This window comes from Mycetomoellerius zeteki, unplaced genomic scaffold (assembly GCF_001594055.1).
Source record: "Mycetomoellerius zeteki isolate Tzet28-1 unplaced genomic scaffold, Tzet1.0 scaffold52, whole genome shotgun sequence".
NCBI classification, from domain to species: domain Eukaryota; kingdom Metazoa; phylum Arthropoda; class Insecta; order Hymenoptera; family Formicidae; genus Mycetomoellerius; species Mycetomoellerius zeteki.
In genome coordinates, this window is record NW_017257523.1 from 122959 (window position 1) to 141609 (window position 18651).

At 35.2% G+C, this 18651-nt stretch overlaps 1 protein-coding gene across 1 annotated transcript; it reads left to right on the forward strand.

The window, feature by feature from the left end:
- The first annotated feature begins 667 nt into the window (after window positions 1–667).
- Window positions 668–17919, forward strand: LOC108727743 (A disintegrin and metalloproteinase with thrombospondin motifs 7-like). The gene is given in 17 exon segments (XM_018455969.1): window positions 668–845; window positions 3139–3509; window positions 3761–4063; window positions 4322–4411; window positions 4614–4738; window positions 4822–4968; window positions 5512–5670; window positions 6305–6449; window positions 9424–9516; window positions 12463–12672; window positions 13623–13737; window positions 13798–14055; window positions 14728–14851; window positions 15072–15186; window positions 16221–16471; window positions 17119–17486; window positions 17489–17919. Coding segments are annotated over 17 exon segments (3345 nt in total). The 5' UTR covers window positions 668–727; the 3' UTR covers window positions 17842–17919.
- Window positions 17920–18651: the final 732 nt, after the last annotated feature.

Below are 18651 nucleotides of genomic sequence, written 5' to 3' on the forward strand. Positions count from 1 at the left end.
TAGCTGTATTTTTTGCCCGTTTTAATCTGAACTTTACGATAAGGAGATTGTATTGAACGACCCGTTACCGCTACGGCCGAGAGTGGCCCTTACTCTACAGACGATTAAGGGGACTTCTTCACTCATCCTTTTTACGAATGCACATGTGCACGCGAAATTAAATTAAATGTCGATAGAAAGCTATTTCTGCATCATCCTGACTAACAATAAGAGAATTTTATCGATGACATATAACTTACATCTTTTTTAATATCTAAATATTTCGTTGAACAATTTATTGTCAAATTTATATTTTAGTTCCAATAATAAAATAATTGTCGAACTAATATAAAATAATCATACCGCGTTTCGTAAGTATAATCTTAAATACTTTATGTAAAAAATAAGATAATATGTAAAGGTTGATTTATAAATAAATAGGAATATATCCTATTTCAAAGTGAGACTAAAACTAGAATTTCCAAACGGCGATATTGACGTTATAACCCGTTGAGATAGCGAAGAATTTTACAGAAAGTGTAAATACGACAACATTCAGACTGCATAAAAAAATATACGAGAAAATAGATTGGTTTGACAGGCAATACGTGGTCGTCGACCCTTTTGTTTTGAGATCGATATGTCGCTTCACAGCGTGTATGTATAACGCACCCTACGTCAAACAAGTTAGATACCTTAATTTTATCAACTAAATTGACATTCCCGGACCAATGTTTGCTGGAGAGGAATGCACGTTACAATAAAATCATACGACACTATGATGAAACGTTTGTCACCTAATCCATTCATTTGCTTGTTCGTACTAATAACGTTTCATAGCCAACAAGCTCATACCGGCTATCAAGGTATACTCATTCTCTATATAGTCTCAATTTTTTCTACACTTTTCTCTCTAATTGTAATATTATTTTTAATTTACAAAATCTTAATTAAATCCATTCGGCTTTGACAATATGAATTAAAATTTCAGTGTCCAGCTCTAAAAAAAATATTGCAATTGATCAATCGCTTCATTTGATTAAAATTTTAATCCCTTTTTTCATTTTTAAAACAGCAATATTTATATACGAGAAATATTTATTTTTCTTCCATGGGAAGAAATGTAAAAATAAATTATAGAGAAAAATATATATATACATGTATCGATTGGATATAAAAAATGCGTAAATGAATAAAATATAAAACATAAAATAAATAACACACGCGGATACAACATAAACTATGAGGGACTTGTTTGTATAGTGTTATATAAATTGAGATACATATATAGTTGGCCGGTTCCATAACTTTCTACAGAAAAAAAATTTTCACGTCGATCCCTTTCAGAGCTTTTCCACACCCTATCAGCCTGTCCTATTTCGAGAAAGTCATTGCCATCTATCAGAGCAGAGCTTTCCTCTTGTCGAGCACAGCGTGCACGCGAGAGCTATTTTTCGCGGTTTCGCGAGCAGCAGAGAGAAGAGTAGTAGGTCGTGCAGTACGAGAAGATGACCCATTGTATCTCACATCTCTATGCCAACCCTCCTTGTCTGCATTGCAGTCGTAGCCGCGGATACCGAAAATAAAAATACGTTTTCTTTTTATATGAGCTCGATTTAAGAGGATTCTTCCAATATCTCATGATGACATGGCATTTTTTAACTTATTTTACTTGTAAAATAATAACTCTTCTGTCGCAAAATCTTCAAATCAGAGAAAAGAGAGAAAACATTTTTTTTTATTATTAATTTAATTTTATCGTAAATTTATTATATTAAATATTCTCATAACTCGATTTAAAAATAATTTAAAATCGCTTTCAAACACATTTCATCACAAATTAATTGAGCGGTTATTAATTAAATGTTCAATAGCCTGAAATGGGGCAATTTTTTTTTAAGAGGAAATGCTGTGTGGTGTGCGAGTGACATTTTTCTATGATATAGCACTGCCAAGCGGGAAAACTGCTGCGCTTATACCACGAAATGATGATCCATTGTACGTGCTTACCGTGGCTTCATTCCTTTCTTTCTCCCTTCTGCTCTACCTCTCTCTTTATTTTTCCCTCTCTTTCTATGTCTTTTCTGTCTTATCATGTTCTCTCGGTGGCGTATACTATGAAATTGATACCTGATATCGAAAGATTCTACCTTCTGTAACATTTTCACCTACACGAGAAAGCTTCTCCTTGTATTTTCGCAACAAAGCGATGATGATGGAAAGAGGGAAACGGAAATATTCCCGTTGGTGAAAATATTCGCATCTCTCAATATCGGAGTCCATCCGTTCCATTCGGTTTCTCTTGTCGGCTTCGACTATGTAGCTTCATAGATAGATCGACCTTCTTTGTAAAATGTTTTTGAACTTGAAAAGTAAAATCGACTCTTTGTGCTTTTGTCGCAATTTGTCGATTTGATTTACAGATCTATTATGTAGGCATTGTACAGCTATCAATCGTTACTCACGATTAGTGTTGATGTATTAATCGAAGCCCGTACAGAAAGTCAAAATTTGAATAGGTGATTCCATAATGCAACGGCATTAATGCCATTATACACGTTGAAGGTTAAATAATAGAGAATGTAGTCAATGACGAAGTATTATCGGTAATATGTATTCGGACATATATAATTATTATTTAGAAATGTTCCTCTGGTTTATTAAATTTCCACGCCTCGTGGAAATGGAAATGCGTGTAACGTCATAATAAAGTAAAACGCGTATAATGCATTGATGAGTGAAACGTACATTCCAAATTTCAAGCATAACATTCAAATAACGTATTGTTGCGATAAATTTGCTAATAATAGAGAGAAATATATATGTACACAAAACCCAATAAAATTATATTAAAAGCAAATATTAAATATTATGGCAGTGGCAATACGAACGTTAAGTTTACTTTTCATTAGTTTAATGATACCTATACAACAGTAATTATGTAATTACTATTGCATTTCAATTTTCAGAATTGGTTTGCTACAAACGAAAATTTCAATTGTTAATTATTATATCGCTAAAAATAATTGAAAATAATATATTAAGTAAATTATACATTAAGTATAAAATTATATAAAAATGATTATATAAAAAAAATTACATACTTCGTGTATTTAAAAAATATCGTCTACAATTTACAACAATTACTTTTTTCTTAAGGACGTTATACGCGCGCTGTTGATTTACCGAACGAACACGAAATAGTAATACCACGAAAGGTTAGATCGGATGGAAGTTTTATATCTCATCAAATACCTCATCACTTCGAACGTTCCTCCTTATATCGAAATCGGACGACAGGCGACGATGCCGTTCATTATCGCCTGCGAATTGATCACGAAGAACACCACATCGAGCTCTATCCAAATCGTCGACTTCTTGGACCAGGCGCAGTAATTGAGAAACGTCGCGGATCGCAAGATTTTTTTAACAATATACAACTGAAGCGATTGCGAGACATGCAATGCCACTATCGAGCTCGTGTGCGAAACCAATCGGAAGTCAGTGCACTATCCACTTGTTACGGACTTGTTAGTATTGAATGGTTCTTCACTCTCTTGATTGTGTATAAATATACTGCTACATAGTGCTACATAGTGCTACATAACACTCTTTAATCGATTATTTGTTCCAGTATTTTTAGCATTGCATTAGATTGTTTAAATATACTTAAGTGCAGAATGAAAGTGATTAAAGTTAAACACAGAACTTTGTAAAATTTATTAATTTCTTTCAATAGGGTATATAATTAGATACATTTTTTTATTATTTTAATTTTCAGGTTGGATACATTAAAATGAAGCACACGTGGTACATGATCGAACCACTAGCTGGGCATGACGTTACTAAAGAAATGGAGCATCCGCATATCGTGTATAAAAGGAACTCAGATGAGTATCAAGCCGATGCCATGCAGAATCTTTGCAGCGTCATTGGAGAAACGTCTAAGATCATTTCCAAGCGTGCTTTAAACCCGCAGAAAAGAATGCCTGCAAGATCAATCGACAATAAGTCGTACACGCTAGAATTGCTGGTGGTGTTGGACAAATCTTTGTTGGACTATCATAAAGAGAGAGAGTTCGATATTGAAAATTATATACTAACGCTCTTCAACATGGCAAGTTGAAAGTCTTCCAAAAATTCTACGAATCTGCTTACATAAATCTTAATGTCAGAAATTTTATGAAATCTTAATGCCACTAATATAGATTAACTTTAATTTTAATTCACAACTTACTCTTCATTTTTCTTAATTCTTAACAAATTCTTAGAAAATGATGAAAAGTAACTTGAACCAAGATTAAAGTTAATCTACATCGATAGAAATGGGTTCTTTTCTCAGGCTGCAGAGTTGTTTCACGATGTCAGTCTAGGCGTACACATGCAGTTGACCATAGTGAGAATTATAAGATTGGAAGTGGAGGAAAATGAAGTAAAGAGTATACGGGATAAAAATATCTTCTAAAGTAGAACTTTATTGTTTTATCGAAGCGATGAGTCTCTTCTACGCGTTCAATAATAAACATATGTCCTTTTTTGCGAAACGTTCGGATTACAATTTATAATTTAGACGATATAGTTTTTTACGCCATTTGAATTTGTGCCAATCTAATATTGTGCCGAACACAACGCAGATGAATTTGTCAATAAATCGAAACGCGGATGCAACGTTGAAGCATTTCCAAGAATGGCAGTACACCATGAATCCCGGCGACGATTCCCACCCAAATCATCACGATTGCGCAATTCTCATTAGCAAGTACGCGGCGCAAACAATTCTGTCGGAAATTCAATTTAATCCCAAGATTACGGGCACTCGCCCTTTTGACGATAACTTATCAGATTAGATATCTGTGTCTCGAGAAAGCTCTGTGGCTTCACTGGTACATCCACGATCGCTGGTATATGCGATCCTTTGAGAGGTGCAGCTATTGTGAGAGACGCTGGTCTACCAACCGGTTATCATATAGCTCATCAGATAGGCCACACGTAAGCCCGTAATTAATTTTATCCGTTCCGACATAACTAAATACAGAAAAATTTTCAAATGATTACACTGCGCCACAAAAACGGAATAAAATCAGGCAATTCTAGGACATACATTAATCTCGTACAAACTGATCACGTTAAACAACGAACTTAATATCTTATTAATGTAATATTAACTGCAATATTTTATATACTATTATTTGAACTGAGGAAACATTTTAGAACGGATATTTCTCTCGTTTCAATAGCCGTTTCCCCACGGTTGCTTGCACTATCGACTGACTCCTTCATGCTTCGCCAACGCGGAAAAAATGCGAAATAAATTTCTAAAGACCATTTCTTTGCCCAAGAGTGGAAATAATAGTATGCCGTGGCGTCGTCGTAAATAAGTCACGGTCGAGAGCGTTGTTTAATGTATGAAGCGACTTCTCGTCGTCGTGTACCTCGAGATACCTTTTTAAGAGCAAGTCCGGGCAACGCGACGTGCGCGTGCCCCAATAAATATTCCGCTCCGAAAGCCGATTTTCTTTTTCTCATTACCAGCCTGGGTATGTCCCACGACGTGCAGCGGGAGAACGGCTGTCCCGGTATAGTTTATCACGGAAACGGATACGCGGAGACCACCGTTATGCACCCCGGCGACATGTACATCACGAAAAAATGGTCCGAATGTTCCCGACGCTACCTGCGCTCGTACATCGAGTGAGCTTAATGCTTGTTGCTTTTTCGCCGGTGTGGCTTTATTAAAGTCCGCCCGTAACAAAACTGCTTTCCTCATCTACTCCGTGAGTTCTCTAGAAGCGAAGAGACACAAAGAGCCTGATCTACGACCGTAAATTTTAAATTAAATTAAGAACCATGCCGTTGGTTGTCTCGTGGAACTCAACGGTAATCCGCGATATAAAACATGATGGTAAACGATCGCTATAAATTACTATAAATATTCATGTAACAGATATGAAGTTCCAACGATATATTCTGGTCTTTTTTTCACATTTTTATCGGAAAAATTCTGTTTAGGATATCAAAAACTCTAAATAATTAAAACTCTATTATCGAAAATATAAAACTCATAAGATTATGTCAAATTAAATTTTATTAAAATTCTAAACAAACTACGCGAAGAAAATAACAAAAAGAATTTTATAAAAGTACAGTTCCTTAAAAATACTCTTGTATCAAAATTGAAGTCGTATAATAAAGAAGGCTCTTGTATCTCTCTTGTATCACATGAATAGATGAGTAATAGTATATGCTTTACACATTGCGATATTTAATTTGTGATGTCCATTCAAAATTTCAAAAATGTGTAATATAGAGTAGTGATTGATTTCAGGCAGGGTCTTGCGTTCTGCTTAAAGGACGAGCCGCAGGATCATCACTTTCCCGCAGCGGAAATGTTGCCGGGCGTGATGTATAACGGTGACGATCAATGCCGTTTACGATATCGATCAGACGCTCGGCAATGTGACATGGGAGTCGTAAGTTACGCATAGATTACAAATGCACATGCAACGTTGAGAAAAAATAACGTCGCATGGCTTTATTAAGTTAACGCAATCATTGCAGCACAATTGAATAAAACATACACATAAATTTAGTTTTCTTGCCGCCTTACACTGAAAAACTTATTTAGTTGAATCAATTAATTTCTTGTTTGAATATGGACAAACAAATCCTTGGTCGATGCAATAAAATAATTTAGTTGACGCAAAGCATTTAGTTATTGTAAATAACTTTATCAAACATCAATGTTTATCAGAAACAATATAATAAAACGTTACAATAACCAAATTCTTTGCATCAACTAAATTATTTTATTGCATCAACCAAGGATTTATTTGCCCATATCCAACCAAGAAATTAATTGATTCAACTAAATGGGTTTCTCGGAGTGTATTCACGATTTTACAGCGATTTAATAGACATCGTGACTATGCTAATTTAACTCTGGGTAACGTATTATAGAATTATCGGAATAGACTCCAATCGGAATTTTCCCTAGAAAACATAATAGAGTCTAGAGAATATAATATTCTACAATTCCAATCGAAATCTATTCCGAATAATTGGATAACATGTGAAATGCTACTTTTCTTATATTTTAACACTTTTCTGGGTGAAAATATCCACATAATTAAGAACTTTTTTACATTTCCTTATGTCTACCTTATAAGTGCAAAGTGTTAGAATAGCTGAACTAACACTATTTTAATGCAAAAAAAATGAACTCTAATTTTAAACATTCTTAACTGTTATTTCAAGCGATCAAAATTTTAATAACAGAAACTGTATTACAGTTAAAAAGTGTATGGTTAAAAATTTATCAACAGTAACTTTCCAGAATTAAAGTTAACAATCACTATGTTTATCAAATCGACTAAAGCAATAAAATTGCGAATAAGGTAACAAATTAGTAACAAAAAAATTAGCATTAAAACGCGTTTGTTTTATAATTTCTTTTATTCGATGCTGCAGAGACTGTGCCAGCTTAATAAACATTCGGTTAACAAGTATAATGTCACTCTTCCTTTGTACGTCAATTTTTAATTTAAACTTCAAAAATAATAGCGTAATTTCTTCTTTGAAGAAACAACTATTTCTTCATACAAAGCAATAATAGAATATAGAACGTTGAAAAAACGCTGAAAAATCAAACGCAATATATTTCAAGGGATTGAATAGAAAAAGACGCAGGACCGCGGATCGTAAATTCATCACTGTCTTCGTGATAAGAGAACCAAAAATTTGGAACAAAAAGAACTCATGGTTGACGAGAGCACGATTTCGAAGAAAAGCAAAAAAATTCAAACATTGTTTCTAAAATCTTAATCAATCTTTATTATAATGAAACGAAATGTATATAAGTTTCGACCAAACGATGTTACAAACTGAAGCGTGATATACGCGAAATATCTATCGAGATTTTTGTTTCATTCGCAAATCTAAAGGGTTGTGTGCTGTGAGTAGCTGAGCTATTGTTGTTTTTTAGAAATTGAAACTGGAGAGATAAAATTGGATTACTTAATCAATATATCACAACAAATTTAAAAAATAGGATCTTCAAGATATTTAATAAAATTAATACTTTAGAATGTTACACTAGTACAGGGTATTTGGAGAATGATTTTTCGAAATAAAAAGAAATAACAAAATAGTACAAAAGAAATATGTTTTGTTTTTCATGTTTTTATATTTTGATTTGTTTATTTGTTCAGGCAATGCTAAACTTAAATTAGCACAGTCACTATTTTTATCATCGGTTAACCCGAGAATAGTAGCCTGGAGTGTTTATATATAGGTATTTTTATAGCCTAGCAGCAAAAAAAGTGAATTGTTAGAAAATATTGTTTTGTATAGATACTATTTAATATATTTTCTTTCTTTTTTTAATAACTATTCTTTACGAACTTTTAAATATGCAATTCCATCGAAAATAAAAAAGCATTATATTAAATAAATTCCATCGAAAATAAAGAAGCATTATATTAAAAAGCAATATATGAAATCTTTATATTTTAGAAATATTATCATAATAAGCTACTTAATATGCTTATTCTGCTTAATATTTGGATCCCATTTATTTTTTCAGAAAAATGTGATTAAATTCATACTCATAATGTTCTCAAATACTAATAAGTCAGATAATAATCGGTAATATACAACATGTTGTAAAATAATAATGATTTCAAATGAAGTGTAAAACATTTCAGATGATCGTTTACATAAAAAAAATGGTGACTATTCTCGAGTTAAAATAATAAATTCGTGAATAAGGCAAAATTAATAAGAAAAATTAAATTTATGTGTACATTTCATTCGATGCAGCGAACTATGTCAACTTAGACGTGCACAGCGCAGTCACTTTACAATGAAAATATATTAAACGACAACCAGTCAATTTATTAAAGCGATTCCGATAATGCACGTGTTAACGTATCGGCTTGTGGATCCACATCGCCCGTAAACGGGCACCATCTGCCGTTCACCTCTACAAACCGATGCCTTTGCGGCCTACCTTATCCGTTTAGGAAAATGCGTTCTCCAACTGTGCATGGCGTCAGATAAGAGACCGGAGAACTCGCGATATCTCGGCACGATATCGCGATCGACACGCATCTAACTAAAATGAGATTCCCGCAGAGATGGACTGATTCTCACAGTCATTTAGACTTAGCAAACTTGAGCTCAATGTAGAATAAACACTCATATATATTTACATATACATATATCTACATACACGTTTTATGAGCTATTTGAGAAAAAAATGAAAAAATTTGAAAAAGTAACATACAATATCATTTAAAAATAATAAGAGACATAAAAATAAGAACCAGCCTTATACATACGTTTTTTATAAATAAAATAAAATAGTAAAAACTAAAACTCAGTTATTATTATTTATGTCTTTAATTTTTAAAAATTACTAAACCGAGACGATCTCACCGTTTTCAGACTTGTGAAACTCTTAGGTGCGCCATCCCCGGAAGAGGTTGCGTGACTGGCAGGAAACCACCCGCCGAAGGCACCCCATGTGGCGAAAAGAAGGTAAATACCGGTTTACGAATAAAGAGTATAAAATAAGGCATGAAAGATGATCTAAGATCCGCAGATTACAAGAACTGAAGAACAATAAAAGTAACTATATTCTTTGATTCCGGAGCTATTATTTAAAAATAAATTATGATAAAAATTACTTTGAAAAAATTTTAAACTTATTATTTCCTAAGTAATTTAATTGAACTGTTCATTAATTTAATTCTCTACAGTATATAATTTATTTTTTTATTTTAATAATTTTTTCACGTCTTGACAATTTCTTTTTAGAAAAAGATATTCGACTTTCAATGTTTCCTTTGTTTCAAATATTATATCGATCCATTAAGGATTTATGATAATTAATTATACAGGTCTTAGTTGTGCATCTTCACTTTAACTTATTTCAATACATTATTCAATACATTATTCAAGATATTTGTTCGTGAGTATAAGTAATGAATAAATATTCGCATTCGAGAGCCTTGAATTAAAGCGTATATTAAAATACCGATTTGAAGAAAAATTACACATTAATCAATTAATCAAGGTTCTCGAGGACCTTTCACCGAGAGGCCATTATGTCGGAACAATTTAAGTATCTCATGAAAGAGATACGAAAGTATATAGTAGAAAACTAAAAAAGCTATCTCAATCTGCCATTAACCGTAAGTCACGTGCCCTTTCAGAATTAAAACCAGTTTCAGGCTTCAGTTAAATTTCATAGGCCCTTAAGGCAGCAATTAAAGCGCAGCAATGTTAAAGATTGCAAGCGGGTATTCACAGATGCATTCTCACAAAGTAAGCTACCATTGTACTGTAAATTCTTTCATAATAATACATTTGAGAGTTTATAAAAAATTGTAACTTTTATATAGCCATTTTTTGCTTCCCTTCTGTTTAATAAGCATAGCTTCTTATAGAAAACTAATACACTTTAAAAGTTAAAAGATTATTTATCTGAAACTTAATAATAAGTTTGAAAACTTACAAAGTAGTGTACGTGAAAATTTGTTTCGGGACTAAAAGGATTTACTTGAATGTGTTTAAGAAGCTCATAGTTGAAGAAAATGTAAAGATCGGATGCAAATGACATGGAAGCAGTGCATGGAAAGTCGATGTAAAATTTATTTCGGTATTAAAGAATTTATTTGAATTTATCCGAGGAGCACTCATAATTCTCGAAAAATGTAAAAGTCGTCTTTAAATTTGATAAATGAATTCGATATATAAAAGGAATTATATACAAATAATCGAGCACACATATATTCTGTATAAAAATTCGTATCTTGCCAGATAAAACTTGTTTTAAGTCAAGTCACGGATATTTCGGAAATCGAAACAAGGCAAGTTGGTTGAAATGTTTTTTGCGGTTGGTCAAGCATGCGCGACTACGTGATGTTACAAAAGGGATTCGGCAAAACGTGATAGAATGTAGGTGCGTGTAAGATCCGTAAGCCGGGAGACAAGCGGTGTCCAAATATCACACATCAGCGAGATATCAGATTTGGATGATAATGTTAATAACCGGGTGTACTGAAGCGTCGAAGCGCGTAGACGAGAGTCATTAGCGCCGACCGGCTGACCGACTACCATGTCGGATACTACCGTGCTTGAAGCTCGTGAATCTGGTCGGCGAGTAATCTCTAATTACTCGAGGGAGTTCTACATAAAGTCAGATGGTCGATATCCGCGCACGATAAATCAGACCAGCATCAAAAACGGACGATGACTTTTATTTTCGCAGATCTTGCGAATATGTGAATATCAATGAAAATAAAACTTCAATTATAAATAATAAAACATTTCCGAGAGACGTGAATAAAACCAGCCAAGACATAGATATGTATCTTTTTAAAGTGTGTACGATTTATTTGAATATTGATAGAAAAAAAGGCGAATGGTTGATATTTCGTTTAAATAACTCAATGTAAAAAGAAAAACAAATTTCCTACAGATGAAATTTAGTGAATAAAATTGGACGATGTACAGAGAATTGCGAAGTTTAAAAAATTGAAATCGGAACGATAACATCGACTGCGAAAATAGATTGATCTACCTACGTGCGTAAAAATTCAGTTTGTTTGTCATGCCACTTCACAACAACCGATGCAATCATCGGTGGAATGAAATAGACAAATAGATGCGCAATTGTAGTTTGTAAAACGAAGAGCAATTATCTCATCGCCGGCTGAGGGCAGGTTTGATGCGTTTGCGTGTTATCGCGAAGTCGCGAGCTCGCGTATACTTTAATGCGGGCGTTTTAAATGGAAAAGCGAGATATAGTAGCTAATGTTAATTCAAGTAATCGTTCCTCCTTCCAACGAAATGACGAAATATTTCCGAGAATTTTTATAAAATAATGAGCCTCGAAATTGGAGACACAAAGTGCATGAATTTCCATATATTTATTTGAATATATGTATGCATATTAAACGTGAGATACATCCATGGATTAATATTATTTTTGTAACTACGCGCAGAGTAGTACGCATCATTACAAATAATTAATATTCGCACAGCGAGTAACTTTAAATAAAGAGCAATGTATGCGTTACATTAAATAAAAAGTAAATACATACGTTATGGTCCGTTTTTAAAGTGCAAAATGATTACGTTGCAACAAAACGACAGGAGGAAATATTATTCCATCTGGCAGACATTTAAGCCGCTTTAAGTATACTTAAAATTGCAGAAATCGTAAACGGACTCGATAATTATTCGCGTTGGGGAATAGCGTTAGTGATTCTAATGGAACAAGATGAAGATCTCTCGAAGCGCAAGAATATCTTCCTTCAGGTCATAATAAATTTCCACGTCGCGCTTCTCTAAAGGACGTAGTGCATCATTCAGTTTCGTTCATAATGTACCTTTCCGGGACCATCCTTCGTGCCTTCTCGTTTTCTGTGACATAAGTCAGGCCAGGTGCCGCGATGTCGAGGTTAACGAATGTTACAGTGGTGTTACCAAATGAAGTGCCTAATGGTGGGAGAACGACCCGGAATCACTAACGGTGGTTGGAGTGCCTGGTCGTCCTGGAGCAGGTGTTCACGGACATGCGGCTCCGGCGTGGCGTACGCCGTGAGAAAATGTAACCAGCCATCTCCGTCCAAAGGCGGCTATTATTGCGTCGGTGACAGAAAGCGCCATAAAATCTGCGCCACGGATGTTAGTTTCAAGAGTGCTCGTAAACGATTTCCAGTAAGCGCAGCGCGAACTTACGCGGTCTTGAGTGAACATTCGATTTATACGACGATTGCATCTTCCACGAGATTGTTACAGAAATTGGAGAAACGCTTTCTTGATATAAAGAATTTTCCGCGACGCACGAAAGTATGTAATAATCGTTAAATTATGGAGAAAAAAATTCCACGAGGTTTAAGCTAACAACAATGAAATTCAGTCAGTCTAAAATGAAAAATCGTTTTCTTACTTCAAAAGTGACACAACTCACAAAATGTGATTTTCAAGTTATTACCATGAATGAGTTAGACAAAGATTATTCTATCAATCACCAAAAGTAAACTAACTTAATTTCACAGTCCATCCATCAAAGCACTAAGTACTTTCGTAAAGTTTTCAAAGAGATTATAATATCTTCTACAAGAGTGACACATTTTGAGTTGCATCGTTTTTGTAAATAAAAAGAAGAATTTTCTACAGAATCATTTAGAATTAAGATAATTTTAATATACGATCAAAGTTTGAAAAAGAAATCATTTTATTTCAAAATAATCATTTTAGCTGATCAAAGTAAATATAAACTGTTCTGATATTTCGAGTCATATCTTTTGATAATTTATTCCGAATTTGTTATAATTTTGTAGGATATTAAAGTCGTCACAACTCAAGAAAGGTAATCTTTTTAAGGATTGTGAAACGAAAATGACAAAAATGATCATATTTCTAAGAGTTCTTTTTGCCAATATTATTTAAATAATCAATAATTTTTTCTGTTAAGTTAAAAAATAGTTTTTCCTCTTTCCTGTAAAACTCAATTTTATGAGTTGTGTTACTTTTAAAGTAAGGAAACAAAGTGTTAAGCGCGCTGCGTTGACGTAAAGCTGCTTAAGGCGGAAAATTATCATACGCGAAATTAACATTGAGTTTCTTTACAGCCCTGTGAAATTGGCGCACCCTCATTTCGCGACGTGCAGTGCGCCGAATTCAACGACTGGGTATTTCCGGAAGACGGAAAGATTCATCGTTGGATGGCGTATAATCTGCCTGAAGGTAATAAGAGCGATAAGTGATCTTCAGCCTCGCGTCGACTTCGTGACTTATCTTTCCTAGACTTGAAGGCATCCGAAAACCCATGTGCGCTTTACTGCATAAGCGAAACTAATCTTGTGGCATCGCTGAGACCGAAAGTGGTGGATGGTACCACGTGTTATAGAGGCATTCGGGACATTTGCGTCGGGGGTTTGTGTAGAGAAATACCTTGTGACCTAAATATGGAATCCACTGCCGTCGAAGACGTTTGTGGTGTCTGTCGAGGCGATAGTACCTCATGCACCTTGAAGCAAGGAATAGTATCCTTTACGGCCCAACGTAAGAAAGAAAAAAATACTTAATTACAAATACTTAGTTACAAATTCAAATATAAAAATGCAGATACAAAGATTTCATTTTGCCTAGTGTTTTAAATAATACCACTCTACTTATGCGAGGTAAAAGCCGAATATTGAAGTGGACTTCTGCATTATTAAAAGATACGCTTACAATATTTCAAAGATGATAGTTGAATTTTGTATCAACGCCTTCAACAGAAATTCAGTCTCTTTCTCCGTCGATCCTTCTTTTGAATTCCTCATAATAATTTTCTTGGCGTTCTCGTTTACTATTCCACGTCGAGCGAATTTCACAACTTGACAAAAATGCCGATGAACTTCACGGTGTCGTCAACGGCACAGTGAATAGAAAGTACGCGAACGAGAACTTCTGTGAATTAAAATTCCGCTGGAGCAGAAATATAAGACGCGCGTTCAGTCTTGCTCTCCAAGAGGAATCCTGAGAAGCGCATTGAGAATATGTATATGTGTGTATGTGTCAAAGAAGGGGAGAGAGAGAGAGAGAGAGAGAGAGAGCACGATTCGCGACAGCCCAATAATTCTTTTCGCATTGCTCAACAACGCGATGTTGCGCCAAAATTGGAATCTCGACGAATAATATTGCGCGTAGTAGTTTCTCGCAATAATCTTCCGAACGAATTTTCGCGTTAAGGAAAACTCAAGAAAATAACAGACGTGCCGGCCGGTGCCAGAAATATTCGCGTCGAGGAGGCAGAACCGACTAAATCCAGAATCGTAGTGCGCACCAGAAATACGAAAACCGTGTTGATCGATGGGTAAATGAAATTCTTCATTTTTCTAACACATAAGTCACAAAATATTTACGTAATAATCTCGAGAAAGCCGACACCGGTTGTATTTACTGTCTGATCATCGCGAATAACATCTCTAATTCGAAGCTTTTCTTTAACCTCATTAATCTTTTCACGTTTATAACATATCAGGCAACTAAAGATAATAGTTTTACTCCGTAATTAACAACGCGGATTATTTCAGCAACCGTCTAGGAATGTTCAATGTGCCAGGTTCCAAGGCGTGGCTGGGAATGATAAGGTCGAGGCAGGAAGCTTTGAATATACCGGGACCCGTCACTGAGGACTTGACTATATTGGTAAACATAATGAGCGTACTCCGCTAATTAGTTGCTACTCTTGGCAAATCGATAACGTATCACAAACGAGGTGTTCGAACTTGGACATGTACTATAGCAGAAATGCACAAAGAGAAAGAGTCTCTTAAGAACACTTTATATTCATCTTAAATCGCTGTACTGCTATAATCAGCTGCTATAATTATCTTCAAAGGAAGTGAGTTTTAAAAACCGAGTTATTTTTTTCAAATATAATTTGCCGACGTGAGACGCGAATAAAGTTTGCGATGTTTTACAAAATGGCTAAAACTTAATTTTTTATTTCTGAAAATGTTTCGTGTAGTGTAGTGTCTATTTTCTCGCCTTTATACTGAAGTAACTACTAAGTTATTTTAAAAAATACGCTGAGAGAAAAGTTTTTAGTATATATGATTATAATTACATGATAAAATATGATGAGAATATCTATATTTTCATAGTTATTATTGCTATAATATAGTATCAGTTATTTTAAAAGTGATTTTTTATTGCAACGATGATATCGCTTTGCTTAAAATGAGAGTCTACACAATATAATTTAAGTAATTTTCATATTTTTAAACATATTTTTTACTTCGCACTAAATTCGCTTTTTTATTTTTAAATTTTTTCGCTTCTTTTTACCTTCTCTAATATTTTCACTGCGCACTTGGAAACTCTTTGCGGGACATCAGTGTGGCGCGACACATTGGTTGAAAAACCTTACTTATACTAAAAAGAATATACTTATGGTTATTCCTGAAAACGAGTATAAAATTATACGAGTATAAAATCCCCGTTTTGAGGGACGACTATATATATTCTTTTTAGTAAAAAAATTATACATGTATACGTGTATTATTACTAAAATTATAACATTAATTGATAATTATATTATAAAATTAAGCTCCTAATCATAATTATATTACCATGCAATTATAGTCATAAATATCAAAAACTGTTCTCCCAGTAAACGTTAAAGATAAATTTAATTTTATCCTTTCGCAGAATTTCTTTGACAGTTAGTAGTTTGATAGGTTTTAGCAAAGGAGAACGTTACGTTGAAATACTCATTAGGATTGACGCAACGAACTCCCCGCAAATACGAGTTCTCATGGGATTACATCGATTGGGAGAAATGCTCGGCAGGTTGTGGCCCAGGAGAACAGATATCGAAACCTCGTTGCATCGAGAAAATCGGCGGACTAGTGGACGATAAATTTTGCAGAAACATCACTAAACCAGACGCAAAAGTCAGACCATGCAATCAAGCTCCCTGTATACCGCGGCAAGTTTATATTTTTACAATTTTCTGCATTTAAAATATTCATAAACTTATTAGATCTCATACCTATAAGAAAAACTGAATAACTGTCTATAATTTTTAACGAAACTCTATATATAGCAGCGTCAAAATCAATTTGCATATCAAAGAACTTGCATCACATATTCATTTATTTTGTAGACAATACACTGAAAAAATTTCTAGTTGAAAATGGACGAATCAGAATTTTCTGGTTAAATTTATTAGAATTCTAGTTGAGATAACCGGAATTCTGCTTAATACAATATTTCTAGTAAAAATTTACTAAAATTCTTATTTTTACCGGAATAATTATATCAATCAGAATTCTAATTATCTGAACTAGAATTCTAATAAATTTAACCAGAAAATTCTGATTCGTCCATTTTCCATCAGAATTACTATTTAAATCAACCAGACCATTTTTCTTAATGTAGTATAATAACAATTCTATATATATCATCCTGATATCTTCACTTCATTTCATATCATGTTCACGCGTCGAACAGACTTGTCATTGTTATCTTGAGGAACTAACGAAGGGATATGATACTATACGCGATAATCACCATCGCCCCGCTGTCGCCAGCTATAATTAAAAGCCTCGCTCTTATCGTCGCGCGTGATTTCAGGTGGATCATTGGCGAGTGGCAAGGCTGTACACCGTGTAGGCCAGGCTGCAAGAGAAGGCGCGCTGTCAAATGTGTACGACCCGTTGGCCGTGGCGAGCAGGATCTCGATGTGATCGAGGACAGCTACTGCCAAGGACCGAAGCCAAGGGAGTCAGTGTCTTGCGAAGCCAGCCGACGAAGACGAGAAGACAGAGATGCCGCCGACAGCAAATGCGGCCTCTTCTCCGCTTGGTCAAGCACGCCAACGCGACAAAACGACTTAATTAGAGCTGCTAAAGTGCCCGCTAAGACGGCTTTAAACGGCGCCATCGTAGAGGACCGATATCCAGGTGATCTCTCCACGTGGGCAGGATATTCGTCTAACCGCTCTATGCGCTTCCAAATGAAGCAATGAGTTTAATTTCGGCGGACGCGATTCGAAATTCGATTAAAATTCGTCGAGATCGTTCTCAGACAGATAAAAAATCAGGAAACACATCGAATGATAAGGAGAACATGAACGCGAATAAGATTAAGAAGGGCGAGGTAGTAATTGATAAGGAGGACATTCGAAATTTAACGCTCACGATTATTCTGGAACGCGATGAGAAGAATGTCGTTATGAATTTTCCGAAGGATTTTGAGCCTCGTCCGCCGGAAAATAGCACGGAATTCACCTTGGTCGGCATGGACGCTCTTAAATACATACAAAGAATTCAGGAAGAAGCGCGCGCGTCTCTCTGAGGTCTCGATTTTTCGCGAACGACGTGCATGCGATACACAATGAAGTAGATCGATGGCGCAAATGATCGCGAGAAGAAACTCGAACGTACCTCGGCGCGATGAAAGAGAAAAGAATTTATTATCATAGGAGGACATACGTAGATATATCGATTACTCTCGCGCGAAGTGTATGCTCTTTCAGCACGGCATCAGCGGGGTGAACTAGTGGAAAGAGCACGCGTCTGGAAGACGAATCTGCGTCGATTCAAGCGATGGTTACACGATCCATCAAGAAAACTTTTACGAGTCGTTGAGTAGAACGACGGCGCGTTCCTCTTGAGCACGTAACGTGCGGCGCGTGCAAATTACTCGATGCTCAAAGTGATAAAAACAATCGTTATGTTATACGACCAAATTATACTTATGGCGCGTGCTTTTATACAAGCGTATCGCATTTTAACGATCGGATATCAGAAAACGGCCCACGTCGATTGTTGGGAGTCGCGAGATGAATCGCCCGATTAAATCAACATCGTTGTTTGAGTCCGGCTAACACAGGCATAATCGACGGTAAAGCAGCGGTAGATCTACTAGAACCCGAAGATAATCTCTCAATATGCAGTGGTACATGCGGCGAGAATGACAGGCGACATAAATTACAGTTGAACGACACGAGGAGGATGATTTCCCGCGACCCACTAACAAGTCTCGCTGTGCATTGATCTTTCAGATTCATCGTTCGCTAGTTATTTATGGCGGGAGCGATACTTTGTAATGATCCAAGATTGCAGACGTTCCCTTTCCTCTTAATGTCCTGGGGGTATCATGGGG